This window comes from Amborella trichopoda, chromosome 9, assembly GCF_054954075.1.
Source record: "Amborella trichopoda isolate Santa Cruz 75 chromosome 9, AtrichopodaSantaCruz75HAP2 v2.0, whole genome shotgun sequence".
In the NCBI taxonomy this organism is placed as follows: Eukaryota; Viridiplantae; Streptophyta; class Magnoliopsida; order Amborellales; family Amborellaceae; genus Amborella; species Amborella trichopoda.
Window position 1 is genome coordinate 56,768,296 of NC_142344.1, and position 26,025 is coordinate 56,794,320.

General features: G+C 35.0%; 2 protein-coding genes across 14 annotated transcripts in view; one reads left to right on the forward strand and one right to left on the reverse strand.

Moving 5' to 3' along the window:
- Nucleotides 1–14,955: 14,955 nt before the first annotated feature.
- The window catches only part of LOC18447710 (copper ion binding / methyltransferase), a 28,231-nt gene continuing 17,161 nt past the window's right edge, over nt 14,956–26,025 (reverse strand). For 4 of the 13 annotated variants that reach the window (XR_016041649.1, XR_016041645.1, XM_020675687.2 and 1 more), the window contains 3 exons: nt 23,959–24,047; nt 22,847–23,189; nt 21,797–22,150 (listed from right to left, as the gene is read on the reverse strand). Coding sequence is in view for 3 of the 13 variants with exons in the window: in XM_020675687.2 (XP_020531346.1) it covers nt 22,858–23,189; nt 23,959–24,047 (421 nt within the window). In the remaining 10 variants the exon portion in view is untranslated. Of the gene's footprint in view, nt 15,299–21,309; nt 21,593–21,796; nt 22,151–22,846; nt 23,190–23,958; nt 24,048–26,025 lie in introns of those variants that run through there. The other 9 variants (XR_016041643.1, XR_016041646.1, XR_002283311.2 and 6 more) reach the window with 5 other exon arrangements.
- Nucleotides 16,206–21,539, forward strand: LAC6 (laccase 6). Its single transcript, XM_006857802.4, has 6 exons — nt 16,206–16,462; nt 16,978–17,129; nt 17,686–17,930; nt 19,431–19,559; nt 19,858–20,799; nt 21,021–21,539. The coding sequence occupies exons 1-6, from the start codon at nt 16,343–16,345 to the stop codon at nt 21,149–21,151; spliced, it is 1,719 nt and encodes a 572-aa protein (XP_006857864.1). The 5' UTR covers nt 16,206–16,342; the 3' UTR covers nt 21,152–21,539.

Below are 26,025 nucleotides of genomic sequence, written 5' to 3' on the forward strand. Positions count from 1 at the left end.
TTTGAGCCAGGAGCTTGAAATGAATGCATTTCTATTAAAATCTCTTGAAAATTATTGTGTTTCTAATTTGGCTAAGGCATGTAAAATTATGGATTGCATACTATATGATTGTTCACTTTTGGTACAGGAACGCCATAGTCACTCTTAGAGATGAAAATGAATATTCAGGCCATCATAAAGAGTTTCGGTACTAAAACGACATCTATTGGCACTATTTGAAGGTGTATTGTTTAGGGCCTGACCCTTCTACAAAGTACACTCTTATTTTTACTAGCATAGCTAAAGGGAATTGTTTTGATAGGGCTCCAGCCTATCAAACTATGTAAAGCCTCACTAAGCCTCACTAGAAAACAAGCTGAAATTTTTTGTTTTTGCATCGAAAAACCTTCAAATTAATCATCATGGCCTTGACCACTATGTCTGTACAAAAGTATTAGGATTTCAAGCCTTAAAAATAATACATATAATAGCACATTATCTAGACCGTCCATTTCACCTTCAAAATATTTTTTCATGGATCTACAAGATCTTTACCATCTTTTGAGCTTCAAAGTTTATTGTCAGTGTTGGAAATTCATTTTTGAGCCATCATAGGGATTTCCTATGTGCTAAGTGCTTTTTGGACAAGGGTTCGAGGTGCTTTTCTTTGTTTTAATAAAGCCTTAGCATTATAGAAATTGCACCCTAGGTGGAATGTTAAGGGAAAAAGTTCATATAAGGTTGCAACCTTTGTTGTAGAAATAATATTGTAGTAATTTATATTTTTTATTATATTTGGACGATATAGATTGGACAATATTTCAAAAGATGTGTCATGTATTGACATTGTTTTAAAAGATATGTCAAATTTACATCATCAAAGTAAAATAGATGGTTTATAATACTTCAACAATATTTCTACAAATAACGTTGCAACTTTATGCAAACCACACCCAATGTTAAATGATTGAGCTCTTTATTTTCAAGTAAAGAGAATCGAGGCAAGAAGGTTAATAGAGGTAGAACGATAAAGAGAACAAGATATTTTGGGTAATGAGAGAAAAATAACAAACATTTAAAAGGCAATTATTCTCCCCAATAAGAGTGTGTATGTTTTTTTTTTTTTTGACAGTAAAGCTCATAGGCTTGGCTTATACTGAAGCATGAGCCACTTTGAAAACTAGGGTCCACTGGACTCCACATTTTGCACACATAGATCCCATTTAGGTGATCAAAATGATTTTTTTTTAATGGATTCTTACATAAAAACTAAATAATATAAAGAAAAAGTTTATATAAGGGTGCAACGTTATAATGTAGAACTATGGATACTCCTATAAAATCCATCGAAAAAAGGTAGTTTTAATGTTGAAAAACCTTTTGATTGATCATCTCGACATCGAGATGTATGACCATAAAAAATAAAACGGTTTTAAGTTTCAGAAATAGTGCATTTTACATCATATTATCTACACTGTCCATTTTCAAGACTTTCATATGTTTATATATCTATTTGATTTTAACCATTTTTTAAATTTAAAATTTTATAATTAGATATAAAAATAGATTTTGAGATAATCCTAAGAATATTTTACACCAAAATTGTATACCATGGTAAAAGTTAAAAGTGCACCTTACCTCTACAGCTACGAATGCATCCGTATGCCAACTGCACCCATAATATAAACAAATTAAATTAGAAAATAAGTATTTAATGCACACTAAAATTCCCTTGAGTCTTTTAACATTCTCCTACCCATCGCAGGCCAAAAAGGGCAGACTTTGAGTGGAGGAAAGACTTCAAACCAACATTGAAAGGCAGGGGTGTTATTGAAGCACTGTTGAGAATTTTGAAGCACACACACTTAAATTAACGGATTTTATACTATAGACCATTTACTTTTAGTACAAGAATGTCACAATCATTTTAAGCTAATGGATGTGCAATATAATAGATGAAAATGTGTCATAATATTTGAGATATTTTATTTTGGACTTTGTACCCAAACAAAAATACATCTTCAACCACCCCATTTCAAATGTAACAGTCACCGAGGATTGTGGCCTCCTTGTTTCAAAAGTAACGATCTCATTGTATACATTTCCTAATTAATGCTACCACTTTTTTCTCTTTTTTAGGAGGTCAAGTGGGATTTGAACCTTTGGGCTCTACGATGCCTTTGAAAGAAGAATTCGTGTGATCAAGCCGGAGACATAATAATTTTTTTCTTTTTTTTTCAATTATTTCTTTTCTTCACAATCTATATCCCTTACAAGTAGTCATTTTATAATATAATCATTTCAAATAAAAGAAGAAAAAAAATACAATATGATCTCAAGAACTTGAAGCCATTCAAAATCTTTTTTTCAATAACAAAGAAAAAACACAACTTATACTTAGGAATAAAAGACACAATAAATAAATATAGAAGAAATAAAGGGTGTCAGATATTACTTCAACTGTGCTTAGTACACTCCACGTCAATTCTCCTCCTTCAAATGGTGCTCGGGATCTTTGACCGGTCTTTTGATTTCTCTTTTTATGGCAAAGCCCAATCAATGCATATGGATCTCGATCTAAAACCACCCACCTAAAACTTCAATGCTTAGGCCTAATTCAAGCCTTTTGGCTTGATCCTTATGAGAGATAGTAATCAAGAAATGAAGGAGAAAACTGCTAGCTAAGGATGATTCCTTGCTGCCTATAAAATCACATAACTAAAAGCTAGCATGATTTAAAACCCATGAGAGAGATTCAAGCTTAACCTAGCCTAGCTTGGGCATGCCCCTTTTAGGATAGTTTGTGTGAGAGAAGAGAGAGGTAAGCTAAGGTGGGGCGTGGCCCTGTAGGTTTCTTGGAGAGAGAGAGATGGTAACCTATGTGGGGCATGCCCCTTAGAGAGGCTAGATGGAGAGATTCTATTTTAGAGAGAGAGTAATTAAGAGGTGTAGAGACAAGGGAGGAGAATGATCATTTTTATAGATTTTTCATGCATTAGGGCTTGCTATAAAATCGTATGAGCAAATATTGACCGTCGATCTAATGAGGCTTGTGGGGTGAGAGATGTGAGCCATCCATTCCTTAGATCCACCATCAAGATACTAAGGAATGTGTTAGAACCTTATCACCCACTTCCTAAATCTATTCCCATCAAATAAGTTGAATAAGAAAATATTTCTTTGTAAATATTCATTCCTTATTTCTCAATCAAACCTTATTGATTCTCAAGATTTTCTAAAACCACATATTTCATTCCTTTATAGCAAGTAGGCTCCTCTCCACAAAAAGAAAGCCCATTAGCATGAGATGCCTATCACAATATTTAGTAAGAAATGACAATCCCCTAGGGGTGGGGTGTGCCACCCTTTGGTGGGGCCACTCATGGCCCCCACCCAATTGTCCCATGAGATTTAAATGGGCCTCCAATAATTATGGAGGGTCCAACATATTTTAGAAACAATAAGAAATGATTTTTAGATTTTTCAAACCTTGTAGTTTATTTAAAACTTTAGAAATAAATTTATCTTGATTTATAAATCCAAATGATAAAATTAAAATATCAGAAGATTCATAAAAAATTTAAAAAATATTCTAAGAGTCAAATAATATAAAATTAAATTAATTTTGAAAGGAATCAGATCCAATGCATAGGAGCACTCCACCTTCTACAGTAGACCACGATCCACATTAGCTTTCTCAAACTGACCTAGTAGTTCTTATGACTCCATTGCAGGGGCTCATAATTGGATCGCCAAAGTCAATCAATATGCTAGAGGACGTACCCCCAATTTACGGATTTCAAGTTCTCTACTAGAGATAAACCATGATCTGTTAGACCATGATGCAACAATGACTCTATGATGCATAAGCAATCTCTCGCACATGTACACGTTTCACTCTCAATGGTGGATTACTATCTCAGTATGACTATCTATGTATATGCCGTGTGATGATACGATGATGAGGTTTTAGTCCAGTCTTTATAAACTATTCATCAAACACAAGGGTTATACAGTCCCTTGGCTCTCATTCAGGTATACTACGACATCATCAAGGGCAAACCCACTAAACCCTCATCGGTTTCATATCTATACCCAAGCACCTAGGGTTTTCCAACTCGACTAGCCTAACACGTCAAGCTTAGTCCGAGTATCAATTAATTGCATTTGTCTAGTATGGTCCACAAGAGGACCACACTCCCACCGAGTTTATGATTCATTTATTCAAATGATTATACAATCTCTCTTAAGGCCTTTAAAGGCCACATAAACCCAACAACCCTCTATGATGAGCATCGCAACAAGATGCAATCCTAGATAATTTTATTCTCAATATTTATCTAAATTTTTTTATATAAGGTTAAGGCCCTAAACAATCAAATTAAGACGCACATAAAAAATTTACTAGAAGTTGTTTTGATTATAAAAAACCCTCAAATCTAAACATCTCAACTTTGAGATACATGGACGTAAAAAAAAACGTCTTTAAATCATGGAAATAGTGTATTTTTTAATATATTATCTAGATCGTCAATTTTCAAGATTTTCAAGTTTGTATAGATGTACTTGATCTACACAATTTTTGAAGCTTTAAATTTTACAATTAGAGAAAAATAAATTTTTAGGCCATCATAAAGATTTTTCAGCACTGAAATAATATCTCTCGATACTATTTGAAGGTGTGTTTTACTTTGATTGTTTAGGGCCCCAACCTTATAAAAACAACATGCTTATTTATTTGAAGGATGTAGATTGTAGAGGGTGCTAAACTTTAAACAATCAAAGAAAGGCACACCTCTAAAGTTTTAGTGCTTCTAACACTTATAATGGTTTGAAATTTTTTTTCTACCTTTAATTATAAAATTTAAAGCTAGAAGTATAATGCATATCAAGAAAATCTATAGACACTTTCAATCTTAAACTTCTAAGATGCATTATTTTTTGACTTAAAAAATCATATTTTTTTTCTCCATGTCCATACATTTTGAGGTCGAAATGATTGTTTCAAGAGTTTTCCAATATCAAGAAAATCTTCTTTCATAGGTTCTTAAGGTGTACCTTACTTACATAAAAATAGGTTGATTCCTTAAATAAAGTTTTTTCTTATTTAGGTGCTTGGTTATCCATACTTTAGCCTTCTCATAAAAAGTACTTTGAATTTGAATACGCATACAATTTGTGTATGTTCACTATTGCTTCATTTGGAAAAGTGCACTCTTTCTAACCATAAATGATGTTTGTGTTGGACTTGCATGTTTATTTATCACATTACCAATGATTTATATAAACTAAGGCTCAATTTGGATGGCCCCTTAGCAAACAACCACTTGAGATTGTGTGAAAGTAATATTAAAATTTCATTCATCATAATCAATTATATGTAAGTGCAGACTCAGTACAACACTTGTTAGGATGTGCGAGTTAGTTCACTTGAAAAGCTAAAAAAAAAAAAGAAGTAGGTCTAAAAGGACATAATTAGAAGTAGTGAGAAAAGATATGGAGACTTATAACCTCATTGAAGCTATGATATTTAATATAGCAGAATGACGGATCGGGATTCATGTCGCCAACCCCATTTAATTGGAAAAAAGCTTTGATAATGATGATGATGATAACCACTCGCATCATTATTTGAAAACAATACAAGTAGCAAATACTCATTATAAACAATCACATACAACATTATTAAAAAACAATGAAAAGAGCAAATAAAAGAAGGGACCTTGAGATCTACACCTTTTTTCGCCTATTTCTCTATCGCCCCAATCGGCTTCCCTATATACATTGTCAAAAGTCACCACCACCATATCACAAATACCTATAATATCACGCCAATAGCCACTTGAGAATCTCACCAACAAGCTGCAAGCCAAAACTCCGAGATAGGCGGGGCTTTGCTGATAAGTAGGATTTTGTTTACGAAATTTGTACTTATGAATAGTGGGGCACCAAATTGGTGTGCCACCAATACCGTTGCTAACTCTTTGTTGGGATTGGCAACTGGAAGCTGGAATTTTTTAGGATTCGAGATCCAGATGATGAAGATCTCGATACACGTTAATGAAAAGATTTGATGACTCTAGGAGGCGAGGTTCTTCAATGAAAGCGCAATTCTCATAAAAGCTACGATTAAGCTGTAATGAAAACATGTCATCAATATACAGTAAAAACAAAATGCATCATAAACAACCACCCCAAATGAAAAAGAAAATATTCTCCATGCACTTTGTAGACCATAGGTGAAAAAACCAGAGGCTCAGCTCGAAACTCACTCAGCTCGGCCCAATGGCGAGTCTCGAGGCAAGACCCTGGTACACGTTCCAAGCTTATGATTTTGAAGATAAATACCAAATTTCTCTATTAGGAAATACCCTGTCGGACTATAATTAGCAAGTCGGGACTTTTACCTTAAAATCGGAAAAAAATCGTTTTTATTTTAAAAAGTTGGATGAAAAAATTGGATAAAAAATATATATCAGCAAAATATTTCATGTAAAGATATCACCAATATATCGGACTAGGCTAAAAAAATCAGATAAATACATATAAAAAAAATACACCATAGAAAACCTACTTAAATACATATAAAAAAAGAGAAGCTAGATCAAGCCGAAATATTATAGGGTTTGATAGCAGTTCCCCCTTCTCTCTTTAAAAATTTTCAGATTCTCTAATTTTCGGATCAAACCTCTGGGAAAAATCACACCCTTTTTTTAGAAAACCTCAACTTTATCTTATTGGGATTGATTATGGGAAAGATACCATAATTCCTGATCCAAGATGAGAGGCAAAAGCTGACATTTTTTTAGAGAGAGAGGGACTTCAAGAAGAAACCTAACTTTGTCTTGAGTTTTGAAGAAAAAACCCAATTCAGGTTTATGGAGGGTTTTGAAGAAGAAAAACCAATTTCCTTTATTTTTTTTCTTTTGGCTGAGTTAGATTTCTCAAAATCCTCTTTTGATTAAGCTTTGAATTTGAATTTTGCACAGAAGATTCTAAGGTTCCAACTAAGAAAGAGTGAGAAAGATTCAAATCCATTAGAGCTCGAAATGGTGCTTTCGGGCTTGATCTAGCTTCTCTACAACTTCATCACCCACTCTCTTTCTTGGAACCTCAAGATCTGCCATTGATGCAAACTGAAGCACTGTAATAGTAAACCAGTGCAAGACTCAGAGCCACCATTAAAGCCACTTCAAAGCTCCATCAAATCAAAATTAAACCATTTTTTCACTGAGATTTGATAGAGTTCTTTGCAATGAGGGGAGGGAGTGCATAAATTTGAGCAGAGCTTTTTCGCATAAGTTTGATAGCAGTTCCCCTTTTTTTCTCTAGAAATTTTCGAATTCACTAATTCGTATCGAGAGTTTTTTAATTTTGTTAAGATAAGACCATTTTTTCACAAAGGTTTTATGGATATGTTTTCTCGCTTTTCTCACTTTTCACAGACATTTTTTGGGACCCGTTTTATTCGTTTTTCAAAAAATCACGTTTTCAAAGGTATTATGAAAAATACACGTTTTTTGGACAAACTTTTTAAGAAAACGGCGTTAAAAACATTTACAAAAAATTTGCCGATTTTTTGAAAAATTTAACGATTAATCACCGAATTGCTAACTATTCTCAAAACTCGACTAGATCGAGCTGGATGAGCCCGTGTTTTTAAAATACTGTTTTTAGAGTGAAACAACATAGAGAAAAGTGAAAAACATATCCATAGATGTCCAAAAACATATCCATTAGCTGAAGCCCCCCGGCCCTATCCTTTTGCTTCACATGCCAACTTTCTTGCCGCAATGAGCATTCATACATGCTAGGATATTCCCCATAATAATAATAATAATAATAATAATAATAACAATAACGATAACGATAACGATAACGATAACGATAACGATAATAATAACAACAACAATAACAATAACAATAATAATAACAATAAGAAAAAGAAAAAAGAAAAGAGAGAGGGGCGGGGGTTGTGATGGCAGCACCCCCCACATTTTGGTCACCGTTTTTGTGATTTTCATTCTCAGTCACACTACCTAATTAGTACATTAAAAAAACTAACTTCGAAATTATTTTAAAAAACAGATAGGGGTCTTTCCCATTAAATTATCCAAAAATAAATATTTTAAAAAAAAATTAAGAGAAAAAACTAATTGGGAATATATCCTAGCAATGGATGGAATACTCATTTGAGCAAGAAAGTTGCCATGAGAGACTTCTCTCTCTCCCTTTCCATACTCTTCTCTCTCTCATTCCATACTCTTCTCTCCCTCTCTCTATAGAGTTTGAGCAACAAGTCTGGCATCAGGAGGTTCTCTCATCATATGGTTTTTATGTGCTCAAGTCCAACACTGTATATAGAGTCCAGCAAGAGAGAGAGAGAGAGAGAGAGAGAGAGAGAGAGAGAGAGAGAGAGAGAGAGAGGTGGGGGAGAACAGTTGGTGTGGAATTTGATGGATGGGTTGGCAAACCTTCCATTCGAATCCAGATAAAGATGTTCCATTAGAGGTAATGAATGGGTTAAGAGTTATTTTCACCTGACATAAGCTTTATTTAGAGTAGGATTAACTAGTATAAGTGCAGATTACATGAGGTGTCAATCTTAAATAATCAAAGTAAGACACTTTTAAACCCTACTGGAAGATTTAGTGTAGGAAACTTTGATGATGGTCCTATGATGACCTAAGATTTTATATTTTTACTCTAATTATGAATTTTAAAGTTCAAAAAATAGTGCAAGATCAAACGTATTTATAAACAATAAAAATATTGAAAATGAATTTTTCCATGATATGTTATTTTTAGGACTTGCAATCTTTTTTTTTCTTTTTTTTTTCGTATCTATATATCTTGAAGAAGAGATAATTAATCGGAATGTTTTCTGGTAGTATCTTATGATTAATTTTAAGATTCACAATAGAATCATAATGAACAGTTCAGATAACCAATAATTTTCAATATTTTGAGTATCTAAACACCTAAATCTGTCCATCCAATTTTTGGGACAATCTGTGTGCATCCTAGGGCCATGTCTTTCTTCTTTAGTCATATTCAGGGTGCTTATTCAATTTATTTTAGGCTGGCCGGTAGGTAGTACCCCTAGAATTTGGGGTTGTGAGGTCCTAAAAGTAATCCTAAGTTTGGCTTGAGGGAGCAAATATACATTTTGATCCTGCAGGAGGCTATACTCTTTGTCAATATAAGATATTAAGTTACTGTGTTGTTCTAGGCAATTAGATTAGGTCGTGGGCCCACACGCACTGTGTGTCTTGGAAATCTTAAATTTGAGACATGTGACCCTGGGTAATTTGACATCATTGAACTTTTGGTACAACCACCTATTTGCATGTTTTTTTTTTTTTTTTTTTGGGTAATTTAATAGAGAATACATGCATAGCAGAATTGAAAACCACAATATGATAATTAGGTATGGGGGTGCTATGATCACGACCCAGACCCTTACCATTGGAAAATCGACCGTGCTTTCCTCTTTTCCTCCTTTCCATTTTGGCTTATGCTCAAAAGGGCTCTTGATCTTCAAAAGTGATTACATACTACTAATACTATAGGGGCACAATTATTTTTGGTCTTTATATGGCAAAATAAAAAAACTAAGGTTATCTGCATAAAGTTTGATTTTTAAAGAATTAAAACATAGTGATGTATTGTACCAGCATCATATTGAGTTTATAGATTGCAGAACAGGATTCGTATAGACACTTCAAATAGTTGAGATAAAGCTCAGATGATCATGATGAATTTCATAATTTTCAGATTAACCTTAAACGAGGTTAATAGCGAAGTTCTTGTTATCCGATTTTACATCCCATCATCATCATCATTTTAACCTTTTTTCAATTAATTGGTATCGACTTGATTAAAAAATAATAGTGACATTCTTGTGCCAGAAGTAAATTCCTTATAGTATACTTCCTTTTCCCAAACTATGTGCTCTCTTATAAATTTTATATTTGTTGCTCCAAGTTTGTTTCAATCATTTTGGATTGGGAATTTTTTGCAAGGACAATAAAATTGAAGAATATTTGTTCATTGAGAAAGTATATTAGCTTTAATGGACCATTAAATGGGTTTCTTTCTTAGGACAGCCATGTAATTTTTTGCTTCTAATCGTTTTTGCTCATTAAAAAGATTATTTCAAGACTCTTCAAATTGGAGGAAAAGATACCTACATTGCCCTCTTCAAAACTTCCACATCCTCACCTCCAATTCCAAGGAGAAAGTTGATATAAGAAGGCATTATCGTATCTATCTTGTACAAGCAAAGCTGTGCTAATCTACGGCATTGTTAGACTTTGACATTGGTTAAATAATATATCAAATCTAGACTGTCCAACTAAAATAAATAATGAAAAAATCACATTATTTTTGTAAGTAATGTTGTTAAGATGCATGTATGTACGTATGCATGTGTGTGTATGTGTGTGTGTGTTTTCCAAGATTAACTGTTTTTAGGACTTGAAATAAATTTCCTTTTAACATATAACTCGAAGTCAAAATGATCAATTAGAAGGCACCTCCTGTAGTATAAGGTTGACACTTTATTCATGCAATGGTTTTAGAGTAATATAATGAAACAGTCTTCAAAATCTACATTAGGGGCCATTAGTTTGATAACAATTTTTAAACATATAGTTTTTTCATTTTGATGTACGTTAAAAGGTTTTTTTTAACCTACTTAACGTAAGCCGTCCATTTGGTAAAATGCTTACTCTATGCTTTAGAAGGAACTTTTTCCGTTTTCAAATTTTGTAAATGGTTTTGTTATCATTAGATTAACAATGGAAAAAAAGAAACTGATTTTGAATTCCTAAATATCTAGATCTTAAATTTGTCAAATGGACGGATGAGATTCATTATTGGACCAAGGCTCATTTTGACCATATTTAAGGTGCAAATTGATTATTATTATTTTTAGATTAATAAATGGGATGATGAAAGTGCCAATTTGAAGTTATACAAATGCCACATGTTTTTTTGGAAGTGTCATTATATTACAATGACATGCTGACGTGAGAGAGAGAGAGAGAGATATATTCATACAATGATCTATAGTAGTATAATGAAACAATCTTCAAAAACCATGTTAGTGAAATTTGTTTAACTCCAAATTTTAAATATACATTCATTTCGTTCAAATGAACAATCACAAAAGAACATAACTTAAAGATACACCTTTGGAAGTGTTTTTTAGCTCAATTAACATAGACCTTCCATTTTCATAAGACGCTTAGATCTAAGCCTTAGAAGGATTTTTCCCTGACAACTTTTTTGGATGGATTTATTATTAGATGAACAATGTTTAAAAAATAAAAATAATAATTTTGAGTTTATAAAGGCCAAGAGATTAAAACTCAAATTCATTATTGGAGGGGGACTCATTGTGACTTTATTAAGGGAGAAAATTGAATTTTATTTTATTGGGGGTTGATTATTGGGATGAATAGAGGGTGTGTGCAATTTATGTAGTCATACAAATGCCACAAACATGGTTTTATAAAAATGTGGTTTCATTATATCATATTGACATGGTGATATGAAAAATAAAATATATATATATATATATATATATATATATATATATATATATATATATATATATATATATATATATATATATATATATATATATATATATATATATATATATATATATATATATAGGAAGATACTACAAAATGCCTATAGGCGAAAATAAACAGTGATTTCGCCTACTCTCATCACCATTCAAACTTCATTGCACTATTACAGCTGTCTGGTAGTGTTTCATTTTTTTCATTTTTTTTTTTTTTCTACAAATCCAAATTACTTGAAATTTAGAGCTTGTAGACATCTTAGTGATGCACATGTAATAAAAATATATATAAAAAAAATTCATGAAAAAAAAAGGGGGGTATTTTGGTCAATTTATAAACAGTGATTTCGCCTACTCTCATCACCATTCAAACTTCATTGCACTATTACAGCTGTCTGGTAGTGTTTCATTTTTTTCATTTTTTTTTTTTTTCTACAAATCCAAATTACTTGAAATTTAGAGCTTGTAGACATCTTAGTGATGCACATGTAATAAAAATATATATAAAAAAAATTCATGAAAAAAAAAGGGGGGTATTTTGGTCAATTTATAAACAGTGATTTCGCCTACTCTCATCACCATTCAAACTTCATTGCACTATTACAGCTGTCTGGTAGTGTTTCATTTTTTCATTTTTTTTTTTTTTTCTACAAATCCAAATTACTTGAAATTTAGAGCTTGTAGACATCTTAGTGATGCACATGTAATAAAAATATATATAAAAAAAATTCATGAAAAAAAAGGGGGGTATTTTGGTCAATTTTTTCATGCAAAATATTTTTTTGATATTTTTTGTAGATTCGTCTATTTTTTATAAATCCACGCGCCAAATTTTAGGTCATTCGGATTCGTAAAAAAAAAATGAAAAATTAAACACTACAGGACAATCGTGACCGTGCGATGAACTTTGGACGGTGATAAATATAGGAAAATCACTGTTCATTTTCGTCTATAGGCGTTTTGTAGTATCTTATATATATATATATATATATATATATATATATATATATATATATATATATATATATATATATATATATATATATATATATATATATATATATATATATATATATATATATATATATATATATATATTATGGGAGTGATTTCATATCACCATATCAATAATATAATGAAACAATCTTCAAAAACTATGCTAGGGCCTTTTGTTTAACCTAGAACTTTAAATATATAATCTTTCCAATTTGATGAATAATAATAAAAAATAAAATTTAAAATACATCCTAATAAGTATTTTTTTTACCTTACTTTAACATAGGCCGTTCATTTAGTTAGATTATTAAATCTAGGACTTAGAAGGAGCTTTTTATTTTTCCAAATTTTGTAGATGGCTTTGTTATCATTAGATTAACAATGTTAACAAAGAAAAAACTGATTTTGAGTCCCTAAAGTCATAGATTTTAAAATTTCACCAAATGCATGGTCGAGATTCATTATTGGACGGAGCTCATTTTGACAACATGTAAGATGCAAATTGTCTTCTTTTTTTCCTTTTTTTTTTTTTTTTTTTTTTAAAAAAATTTTCATATATATATATATTTTTGCGATTGATTGTTGGGATGAAAATAGTGCCTATGCTAAATTTGGATTCATATAAATGCTGCAACGGTGGTTTTCTAGAAGTGAGGTTTCACTATATTACAATGACATGGTGACACGAAGGCACACCCAGATAATAGACGGACGGTGGAGATTGCAAGAACATGTTGCAATCTCCACCGTCTAAGTTGGACAATGAATGTTTTATGTGGGCATGTAGGGTTGCCCTCATAAAAATTACATCACACACACATACTAGAGACACACAAGGTCAGGTCTAGGTCAAGTGGACTGACTCGGTCCACTTATTGTGTGTCCAAACCTAGACTTGGGTCAAGGCATCCCTTTGGTTGCTTGACCTGGCTTACACTTGGTCTAAATATGTGGTTAAGGCCTGTTTTCTAGCATAAGTTCACGTCGAGTTGTATTAGTTTGGTATGGATTCGATGTTCATCATCAGCATTATTTTAAAATTGATTGAGTCGATTTAGAATCATCCGAGCCCAGTAAAAACCGGTAGGGTATCACTCTTGGTCCAAGACGCCTTGGTTTTTTATAAATATCACTAGATGCCATAGTTTTCTCTTTTTATTTTAATCTTTTAAGAGAAAATCCCAAAAAAACTGACAAGCCGGCTCCAGTGATTTTGAGCCAGGTTTGAACCGAAACCAATAGGTGACCCTTTCAACCCACAAGACTGTTATTTAAAACATTCCTCATAAGCAGAACCTATTAAAGGTAAAACCTCATATCACCCGACTCCCCACTCTTATTGAATAATCACATTAATAATCTCTCCTTTCATCTTGTTATTTTAAAAATCACCAAGTCGGCTTTGAACCATCTGAGCTAAAAACCAGTCTTGGTCCAAGATCCTTTGGTTTTCGAAAAGTATCACTAGATCCCGTGCTTTTCTCTTTTTATTTTAATTTTTTGAAAGAAAATCCTAGAATAACTCATAAGCCGGCTCCAGTGATTTTGAGCCGAAAGCAATAGGTGACCAGTTTGATCCAGAGGTCTGATTCTTAAAACATTGATCATAAGCAAAACCCACTGACGTTTAAAACCTCATATCACCAGACTCCCCACTCTTATTGAATAATTACACCAATAATCTCTCCTTTCATCTTGTCAACCCAATTCCATTGGTTGTTTCTTATGGGGACCGTACTATTAATTGTATTAACACCACCGCTTGTTATGGATCCACTTTAATATAAATAGTTCAAGATCCTTGTCAATGACAAAATAAACACAGCCTAGAATGTGTTTTTAACTTACGAGCATATATGTGGTCCTCTCACAGGAGCATATTGTACACTTACTCCCTCAATTTGAAGACGTATACAACTGGATATTCTTGGTCAAAATTTTTCGATCCATTTTAAAAAGACTGGATTTTAGTTTTTTTTTTTTGGGGGGGGGGGGGGTCAATACTGCCAATCACATTGGATTTTCAGCTCTACTTCAAGGTTAGAAGCTTTTTAAAGAAAAGAATATAGGAAATTATTGCTATGTGGAAGTTGATTTAAGGAATATTATCAAGTGGTGTAATATGGAGCAATGTGTGCCTTGGCAGTTTTAGATCAATTTGGCTACAAATCTTTAGGCTCCATGGCTTCTTTGAGGGTTTCTTTTCAGCATGTGTATAGAGAGGTTAATGATATAGTTGATACTCTTGCTAAAAGGGGTGTTGCTCTTTCTTCGATTGGTTCGGAAGATGTGATTTCATTGATGTAATATCCTTTCATTAATAAAAGTTCTTTAACACTGTCAAAAAAAAGAGAAAGACGATCAACATTCAACAATTCAATATCGTTTTCTTCTTCTTTTTTTTTCTTTTTTTTTGAAGTTAGTAAATAAGCAGAGAATGTTATATTCCAAAATTTAGGATCCCAACAAAACTTCTAAATACAGTTTTACCCAAAGAAGTAAATGTAAGAAATGCTCCCGCGGGAGCACATGATCTTTTTGGTTTAACTAAGAGATGGTCAACTATCATAATCATAGAATAAGAGAGAGAGCGAGAGATACTATACCCATAAGGCCATAACAAATGGGTTTAGGTTGCCACATTACGTGAAGCCGTCCTCCCATGAAATAATAAAATGAGAGAGAGATGGTTGCATGGCGATCAAATAATTGGATATATATGCTTTTCTGCATGAAAACCCATGCAAATTATGATGTGATGGACCAACTGGTAGTGTGAATTATTTATGTAGACACTAGTACTTGGTTTTTTAAAATAAGGAGATTAGTTCAACTGCTCTACGCTGTTAGAGAGAGAGAGAGAGAGAGAGAGAGAGAGAGATAATAGAGAGAAAGAGAGAGAGTTATTGTGCTTGGAGCCTGGGAGAGGGATTCCGGTGTCCTAGATAAAGTTGAAAATTATTAACAAACCAATTAAAAAAAAAGATGAAATTTTTGGAAGGCCTAGGCTTTATAAAAACCAAATAAAGCCACACCTCATATCTCGTTTGAAAAGCACCTTCAGCAACGAAAATCGTCATAATACTTCTAAAATCAATTTCCAACACCAATAATACAATTGAAACTAAAAATATATATAGATCTTGTGGGTCTTTGAACACTTATTCTTAAGGCAAAATGAATAGTCTAGTTAATTTATCAAAATATAACAATTTTTTTTGACGACTTTTTCTTTTCATAGCCATCATGTTCAAATCGTGATGTTCGATGTAAATAGTTTCCAATGCTTGAATTGTAATTTTTTATGAATTATGAGGTGGGGCTTTACTTATTTTTGATAGAGCTGCAGGCCTATGAAACTATTTTCCTTAAAAAAAATATGAAACCATAGATGATCAGTCCTTAATTTTATTTACGAAGACAACAAAGATTCCCCATAGAGGAAATGCTCATTGACTATTGCAAATAACTATAATTACTTCCTCTTAAAAAATGAAAAACTTCCTCTCATAAAACTTCTCTCTTGTTTTATAAAGAAATAAAAAAATAAAATAAAATTACTCACCCAAAAAAAAAAGAAAAAAAAAAAAAAAAACTCTCTTTTGTTTTATATACCCATGTGAGAGGAATCATAGGGGGTTGGGGTGATGACAGTGGCCCCAAAACACAAACCCACTTTTTATTCCCTTTATGGTGCTTCCATTAGCTATTATATAAACCCATGCTTGTCTCTTTAACTTTGGAACTGTGTATTGCATTGAGAGGCAAGCAATGGCGATGAGAAATTTGCTCAACCACGCAGCCTTTCTCTTTCTATCTCTGTCCCTTGTTTCTCAAATTGCAGCAAAGGAATGGCCAGTTGGAGGATCAACTAGGTTCTATGATTTTAAGGTCACATACCTCTACTGCTCTAGGGAGAGTGTACAATAAAACTAATTACCTTTCTCACACCTAGTCGTCCGATATGAAATCGAGCAGTTGGCGATGTTAGATTGACCGCACTGAAAGTCTGAGAAACTTTTCTTGAACTTTGTGAGGAAAAAATGAATAACCCCATCTGCCCAATTTCACATTTGATGACTAGGGTGGCTATGATCTTCTTGTGCTAAAGATAAATGGTTTTATTGCATATAATCCTATTGCTCTATATGTTAAGTCTTTTTATTATAAATTTTGGAAGACTAAACATTTTGTAGATCTCTCATTTATTTGCTTATGCTGTGTATATGTTCAATCTTAGGATATTATTTTTACTTAAATGAATAAAGCAGCGATTTTTTTAATCTTTTGGCATTTCCTAATGCCAAAATTACATGAGTTATACTACATGTATATGGCCATTATTATTAACTTGAAATTGTTGCATTTTTTTTAATGCATCGAAATTTTTTCTTCTATATTTTCAGGTACAGACCACGAAAGTTACAAAGTTGTGTAAGACCACAAATATCATAACAATAAACGGCATGTACCCAGGGCCTGTGGTCTATGCCCAAGAAGACGATCGAGTCATCGTTAAAGTTACCAATCTAACACCACATAATGCCACTATACATTGGTAAACCTCTACATCATCATCTGATTTATCTATTTACTTTTAATATAAAAAATATAAAAAAATCACAATTATCTTTAACTGTTAGATATAAAATCAAACGGGGATCAATGAGCATGTAGAGCATATAACATGCTCTCGCAGGAGCACATGATACCCTTACTCACCTAGGCAAAAGACCCACTTGGGTTTTCTTTGACCTAAAATTTTGAGATCCACTTTAAGAGTGTTTTCGTGCTCCTAAGCACTTTTTTTTAACCCTACAAAATTCGGCAGCCTCTGTTTATTCCCAAGATGTTCTTTTGTTCCATCCAAATATGGTGTCTATCATTTCCATTTTTTAAGGCTGATCTCTAGGGTGAGGTCACCTCCCCACAGTTTTGAGACCTAAAACGGCTCCTGGCTAGGGTTTCCCAGCGGGAATAAACATACATTACGCTCACGCGAGAGTATAGAATCTTTCGGTATTTTGTCCATTAAGAGCTGACTTATGTTAATTTATAGTTTTTTAAAAAAAACAATGCTTATGTTAACTTATGTTTTGTTGCTTCTTTTGTAGGCATGGAGTGAGGCAAAAACTCTCTTGTTGGTTCGATGGGCCATCTTACTTGACCCAATGCCCAATCCAAGCTGGCCAATCTTTCACATATGAGTTTACTTTGGTTGGACAGAAGGGCACCCTCTTTTGGCATGCCCATTTCTCCTGGCTAAGGGCCACAGTATATGGTGCCTTGGTCATTTATCCCAAAAATGATGTCCCCTACCCATTCCCCTCCCCCTATGAAGAACACATCCTCATCATAGGTAAAACCACCATTAACTTCACTAAGTTTGGGTTGCAAATTGAATTAAGCTAACTCGACCTAAGACCATATCCTATTCCAGCTCGAACCTATTGGGTCATGCCAAGTCCAGATCTAATTGACAAGGTTGGCAATGGGTGGGTCGGATCCGGGTCCGGGTCGGGGTCCGGCTAGTGGATCCAAACCCGAATAGTGTTCGGGTCCAAGATTTGGACCCAAACCCAACTTGCTGGGTCCAATTTTTTTACCCATACCCGGACCAGGATTGGGTCTAACCCTTGGGTCCTAGGTTGGGTCTAAGTCCATTGCCACCTGCTGAGCAATTCTTTAGTCAAGCGCCTAAATTAGAGTACTCCAGTAAAGATCTTATGCTGATGGCAATTGGATACACAAAGTTTGAGGTCCATGAGTACGCATGGTTTGTAGGCCCATTGTCCATACTTTATACACATGTTTTCAATTAGCCATCATCATTGCTATTATAAAGCATGCATGTTTTTTTTCTCTGTTTCCGCATGTTTTGAACCAGAAAATTAGGGGGTGAGATGAATGATGGCACAAGAATACAAGGCACACAGTCATTATGCATGTCTGTGAGGTGTTTCATGCCCATCATTCGTGTTCTCATCATTATCATGGTTGTCATCGAGCACGGTTTTGTCAGTTTCTTTTGGGTCTATACTGAATACCCAATAGAAACAGAAATGAAATCCATTTTTCTTTCATAACTAAAGATAAGGAACCCAATCCATCAAATATGAAATCCGACATTTTGTAGTTTGCACAAAATCTGAAGAAACACGGTCAATGATATGCCTTAAGCAATGCAATCCGGGCGACCGATGGCTTTGATCTTTTCTGTATCAAACATAAACAATCTCTTTGAATGGTAATGAAAACAAGCAACCCATGAGTTGATAGCCAACGAGTTCAAGGCCAAGTAGCATAACTCCATCATCATCATCCATCACATTGGAGTTCACTATGGTGATCATCACCATCATAATGTTTACATTTAAAGGTCACCTGGGTGAGCTTATTGCAACAAACTTCAAAGTATCAAACCCCAATATTAGGATTCAGGTGCGTTTGGGGACGCACCTATGGTTGTGAATCCATTTCTCTAAAATCCACTTGAGAGATTTTAGATCGAAAATTCTAAATGTCTATGATCTCAGATGTATCAATCTTGACTGCTACAACCATGAATTTAGAAACAACAAATGATTTTTGAGCCTTAAAAATGGTCCAGTATCCCAACCATTCATTTCAAATCTTCAAAGATCATCAAATCTGAACTGTTTTTAGAGCTCTAGATTCATGAATTTGGGGTTGAAGTGGATTTGCAGTTATTTGAGAAGTGTTAGAAGTCCTCAGTCCCTTCAAAACTGGAGCCAACGCATAATTTGGCGACCTTACCAAGAAACTTTCGGAAAATAAGATATACAATCATCATGTTCTTTTGATTCAAAGAAAAATAAGATATTCCGTTGATATGCAGGTGAATGGTGGAACAAGGATGTCCTACAGATTGAAAGAGACGTGCTAGCGAGCGGAGGAAATCCTCCGGTGGCCGATGCTTATGTCATTAATGGTCAACCAGGACCCCTCTACAACTGCTCCAAGAATGGTAAATCTCTCTCTCTCTCTCTCTCTCTCTCTCTCTCTCTCTCCCCCCGATTACTTATCATTTCCCACTTTTTTATACCACCTGTTTTTTCTGGTTAACTCATATCTCCTATACTACCTTACTCTAAAGAGTCCACACATAGACACTCAAAACTACTTTCTAAACATGGCACTCTTACCTTGTATTCCATTTATAAACAAACTGCCCTTCTACTCCTTATCCACCTTTATGCATTACTAACCCTTGAATATGACCATTGTAGCCCTCATTAATCTACATTTTCCATTGAAAATTGCAGACATCTACATCCTCGAGGTGGTGCCCAAAGAGACCTACCTCCTCCGAATAATAAATGCAGCCTTAAACACTGGGCATTTCTTCGCCATTGCAGACCACAAGCTCACCGTGGCCGAGCTTGATGGAGAGTATACAAAATCATACACCGTAGACCACATAATGCTCGGCCCTGGCCAAAGCGCTAATGTTCTCGTTACCACCGACCAACCCGTTGCCAAATACGCCATGGCCGCTAGCCCTTACATCTCCGCACAAAACGTCTCATTTCAAAATATTTCAGCCATCGCGCATTTCCACTATCGTAATGCCAACCCTAACGGTGTCGCCCTTCCGGCCCAAGTCCCCAACTTCAATGAAAACAGCGCAGCTAACAATTTCGTAACAGGATTAAGGAGCCTTAATGCCGTTAGGGTTCCATTAGAGATCGATACTAATCTCTTCTTTACGGTTGGGCTCAATGTTGATGAATGCCATTCGTCTACACCTAATAAGAGTTGTCAAGGAATCAACGGTGGAGTTAACAAAGCTTCGATGAATAACATATCATTTGTTCGTCCAAGTGTCTCATTATTAGAGGCCTATTATAAGCATATCAATGGGTATTATACAGATGATTTTCCAGGTGTACCCCTCAAGAATTATGATTTTGTCAATGGTGCCCCTAACAATATACCAAATGACACCCAGGCCCTCAATGGCACCAGGGTCTATGTATTGGAGTATGGGACTAGGGTTCAGCTAATACTTCAGGATACTGTGATAGTTGGGGTTGAGAACCATCCCATACATCTGCATGGGTATAGCTTCTACGTGGTAGGGTCCGGCAGTGGGAACTACAATCCTCAAAGTGCAAATTTCAACTTGGTGGACCCACCATATCGGAACACAGTAGGCGTCCCAGTCGGAGGATGGGCCGCCATCCGTTTTGTCGCAGACAATCCAGGTACTCACTCTCCAACTCCATCGTATCTCTGAAAGCTTTCTTTTTCTCACTTTATCCAACATCCCATGATTTTAGAGGCATGTAAAGGATAGAAAACACCATGTGTATATACAATCTAATTATCTTCAGACAAGCTTTAGGTCTAGGGATGAAAAGATCTAATGGTTTTATGTTATTGTTGTTTGTGATTGACTTCTTCCCTTTCTCTGGGTCTTGTACAGGGGTTTGGTTCATGCATTGTCACTTTGAGATTCATTTGTCTTGGGGTCTTTCAATGGCTTTCATAGTGAAGAATGGTGATGGACCACTAGAGAGTCTCCCTCACCCCCCTGCTGACCTGCCCAAGTGCTAGAAATTCATAACTTGAAGGCAATTGAGAGAGAGAGTTTTTCTCATTGTTTTGTGAATTGCTGCAGCTTTCTGATTCTTTTAGCACCCACAAGGTTAATACTTGGTGCCAAGTATTTGCTAGAAGCCTGCGTTGTTGAACTTCTACTATTGGATTAGAAATAAAGACAAAGATCATAGTGCTTTGCTCATTGATGCAGATATTGTAAAAGAACATGATTCGAGTTTGTTTTGTGGGGTGTAGCAGATTCCCATTTCTCTTAGCAAACACGGTATGAAGACTTTGTTAAGTATTGTTGTTAAGCTCTGTAATATTGTCTTGTAACTTTTAACATTGGATTTGACAATAAAGGCAAAAAAACAGACCATGCTGCATGGCCTATTGATGTCCAGTATTTGCCTTTTATTGGTGTCTCTTTTTCAGAATATAGATCACTGATTTGCTCTGCAACAGAAAGAAAAATGAAAGATGGGAAAACTTTAATAACTATGTGACACAAATAACCTTAGGCTTTCTCAACATAATGCACAAATATATCAAAGCAGCTATAAACTAATCTACTGAAATTAACTCAAAGTAAGTCATACAACAGTTAATAAAATAATATTTTAAATTTCAAAAAAAAAAATTTAGTCTGCTGACTGTAAATTTCAAAAAAATAAATAAATAAATTCAGGAGTTAATCATGATTCATCAACCAAAATTTCTCAGTTGCAAATGCAGACGTCTTGAGTACGCTTTTTTTCTTTTTCTCAAGTGAGTTGATACAATATCTTTCTTTGGGCAAGGATACATAGATGAAATTTAAAAAATGTGAATGGACGATGCAGATTAAGTACCTCACTATACCAGCAATGTAAGATAAACTGGCACGTCCCAAAAGGCAGATGAACATGTGCAGCACAAAAGATCCAGAAACGAATCTGTACAAGATGGCAGGTAATTTCAGCGATTGGATGCACAAGGTCCATCAAGGTCTTCAAGACCACAATTTTGCCAGTCCTGTTAATTATTGAAAGCACATGATCATATAATTCAGAAAATACAGGTATTACTTCACAATTTTGAATTTGCTCTATTCCGGGGAACAAAAGCGAAAATCAGCTGGCATTTCTCACTGTCGTTAAAACAAAAATGGTATTGGTGCCTAAACATCCGGCGGGACAAATAAAAGACAAAATAAGAATTGATCATAGTACAAAGTGAAAACTCAAATTTCAATCGTTAGAAATTCCACTTCTTAGACACCTAAAACTTTCCTATTTTTCATTAAATGGTGCCATTCATATAATGGAGGAGGAAAAAATTCACAAACAGAGAAAACTTGAATGAAATTCAAAGCTATAATCAGAATTTCCATTCAGACACCGGCCCTAAGCCGACTTGTAGGCCAAGAATTATAAACTGAAACTCCATAAAATACCAGCACAACAAATAAAAGGGGGAGTACAGTATATATAGTCCAATATTCCCTTGGACTACAGAAGGATACAGTTCATTGGGATCATCATGTCTAAGGAAATGAAGGGTGGTTACAGACAGTATAACCCAGCATCTTTTTTCATTTTCTTTGGGCGGTGAATTTTTATTTTTTATTTTGGTTTGGGTCAGTTCCTGTTATGATAGGTCCCATACACTCATGATCCCAATGGATTAGAGTAAACCTTTGCTGAATACAACATGTAAATATAAACTTACCTGGTAAATTTCTAGAAGGGCCAGAGATCACCCCATAGAGACCTACGAGCTTGGTGGTGCAAGGTCGGATTTTTACTCTGAGTGACAACCACCCTTTGAAAGGCACCTTGAGAGCCATCGAGTGCAGTAGACCTGCACACATCCATGGTTATTTGCTTCCCCCTTCTCAATGGTGTGAAAATTATGCGTCCCCATCCACTCCCAAGGTCAGCTGGTTGGTCATCTTGCTCCACTTCCTCTTCCTCTTCCAAAGGTGTGTCGGTTTCAGTCACAGAGGCATCACTGCTTAGGTACTCTTCGTATGGGACATCCTCAGCTTCAGTGTCAAATTTGAACTGATCCTCTATATATCACAAAGCAAACAAATCATTTGTCAGCCTGCTTTCTTTTTGGTAAATCCCTTGGCGTGGTGAAACCAACAATGAGAAACCACGATGACAAATTTGTTTTCGGGCAGCGATCTTGGGGTGACGAAACCAACGATGACAATTTACTTTTGCTCTATGTGTGTGTGTTTGTCAGGCAGAGGCAGATGAGAATTTCTGGCTGCCCATGCTCAGAGAGAGAGAGAGAAAGAGAGAGAGAGAGAGAGAGGGAGGGGGGGGGGGGAGATTGCCAGCAAAAATTTACGAGTGGTAGCCGTAGCTCAGTCCAGTAGCTTGGTCCATCTCTGCAACAAGTTGAGAGAGAGAGAGAGAGAGAGAGAGAGAGAGAGAGAGAGGCCAGTACTCCAGCCAAGTTTGAAGAAAACGGAGCACAAGATATGTGGATATTTCTTTTCCATGAGACGAGAGATTTGGATAATAAGAATAAGGTTACCACTTTATAGGACATCAGCATACTTTGTTATAAAAGCACAGGCATTCTGGTTTTTGAAACCATTGGACTTTGGGGAACCAAAGGTTCCACTAAGAGGTCTGAAATGTTAAAGCTGACAACCTAGTTGATTCAGGGTTTATTAAAACAAGAAGGAAAATAATCCACTTAATGGAACATTGTTCAAGATACCACAAGATATAGGCAAACTTGCTCATAAATTAGTGGGACACCGCCCAATGAGTAAATGGAAATATGGAAATAACGACAAGCATTAAAGAGCAAAAGTGAATTACCATAATCAATCTCAAGGTCCTCGGGATTCCTTTTGGCATGCCGCTCCTTCAAAGTTTCAAACTTCATCCCATCAAGTGGCCAAGCTGCCCTGTGCGAGCAATGAAGCCAGACAAAAGGGTAACTATCATATTCATCATCAGCAAACCACATCGTTGATGAATGAAAATAATATAAAAGGGATAAAGCAACAAAAATGACAGCAACCATTTCTCAGAATTGCAGGTAATTTATTTTTGTAAAAAAAAAAACCAACCGAACTGGTTTCCTTGAGTTTGATTCATTCCAACTTTCCTAAAAACAAGGCTTCCGAGATCAGAAACAAGTCGATGGTAACATTTGTGAAAAATATGCTTTTACACTTTTGGCATGATGTTTTGAGTTTATATCTTTGTTAACAACTTCCCTTGAAGTTTTATATGAAGTATATATCAACGACTCTCTCTCTCTCTCTCTCTCTCTCTCTCTCTCTCTCTCTCTCTCTCTCTCTGCATGTCTGTGTGTGCATGTGTGTTGTAAGATAAACCCATTGACTAATACTGCAGCATAAGCCTATTGGAGCTAGAGGCACTTCTTAAACCCCAAACTATGCAGACATGCTCATCTCATCCAAGCGATCAATATAGCATTAAAAAAAGTTGCCCCAACAAATATCCAAAATGAGTCCACCACTTTCAGCAAATTCAGGCCGTCCTTGGATCCCCGACTTTAACAACTCACGATCAATTTTTTCCTTTAAATTTTTCATTTGTTGACACCCAAAATATCATCTCTTGGGCAGCAGGCACTTCACAACTTCCTCGATTTTTGATGAGATTGCTAACATTTGCAGGGACAAGGACGTCTTATGGAAGCATATCTGGCAGACGTCCAACAAGTTAGCCGATCTGCTGGCAAAAGATGGAGCTAGGGCCCATGCTGAAGACCCCGCCCAGTCCATCTCCTTTTTTGCTCTGGACCACAGTGGGCATACATGAGTTTAGTTACACCTTAGCACAGATCTTGTTATTGGGCAAATCTATAAACCTCAATTTTTTCGTATCTCACAAGTATATCTTTTGTAATCGGACAGGTCTATAAGTCCAATTTTTTGTACAGAGTCTCTTGACCTATTTTTTTACCAAGAGACCCAACTTGTGGGTGCTCTCGGACCCCTCCTCTATAGTCTAACACTCTACAGCAATACATAAGTTAACTTTCTCTCAAAAAATTTTTTTTTTTTCATTTGTTGAATACAAGAAGTCACACAAAATTTAGCAAAAGAAAAAAAATACTTCAGCTATTAGTTTTAACCACCAGGCCTATATTATAGCATAAGCCTGTGGCTTATAAAAGATTGTTACTATTATCATCATCATAATTAAATTATAATTATTGTGTATGAGATATTATCTCTAAGCTAATTGGATTTACAACTATAGTAAAAGCCGTCAATTTGTTGCCAAAAATACCAAAAATGAACATATAAATCATCAAATGAGTATTTGATGGCTCATTTGAAACATAAAGAGACATAAGTGATAATATATATGAAAACATTTATATAAGGTTTACACCTTAAAATGTAGAATTAAGGTGCACCTCTAAAATCCTTCGAAAAAGGTTGTTTATATCTTGGGAAAACATCTAATTGATCATCTTGACATCGAGATGTATATATCATCATCCTCATAGCCCTTTTCCAAACCATTTGGGGTCGGCTACACGAATCCTAGTTCGTCATTCTGCTCTGTCATGGGCCATACCCTCAATGAGGCCATAAGTCCCCATATTTTTTCTCACCTCACTACTTTCAACCATGTCCTTTTGGGCCTACCACTTGCCATTTTTTGGCCTTCCATTTGAACTAACTCGTACCACCTAACAGGTGCCCTACTGGATCTGCGTTGGATATGGCCAGCCTACCTAAGTCTATTTTCTCTCACCTTATCACCTATTTGTGCCATACGTAAGTTTTTTTTAATGTATTCATTTCAAATTATATCCCTTGTCTTGCCACTCATCCATCTCAACATCTGCATCTCAGTTGCACTCATGCTATGGGTATGTTGCTTCTTAACCTCCCAATA

Excerpts from the sequence above, each read along its gene's own strand:
- LAC6 (XM_006857802.4), top strand. The coding sequence starts at position 16,343 with ATGGCGATGAGAAATTTGCTCAACCACGCAGCCTTTCTCTTTCTATCT. Across the intron at positions 16,463-16,977 it reads CTAGGTTCTATGATTTTAAG|GTACAGACCACGAAAGTTAC; the intron begins GTCACATACCTC and ends CTATATTTTCAG. Across the intron at positions 17,130-17,685 it reads CATAATGCCACTATACATTG|GCATGGAGTGAGGCAAAAAC; the intron begins GTAAACCTCTAC and ends CTTCTTTTGTAG.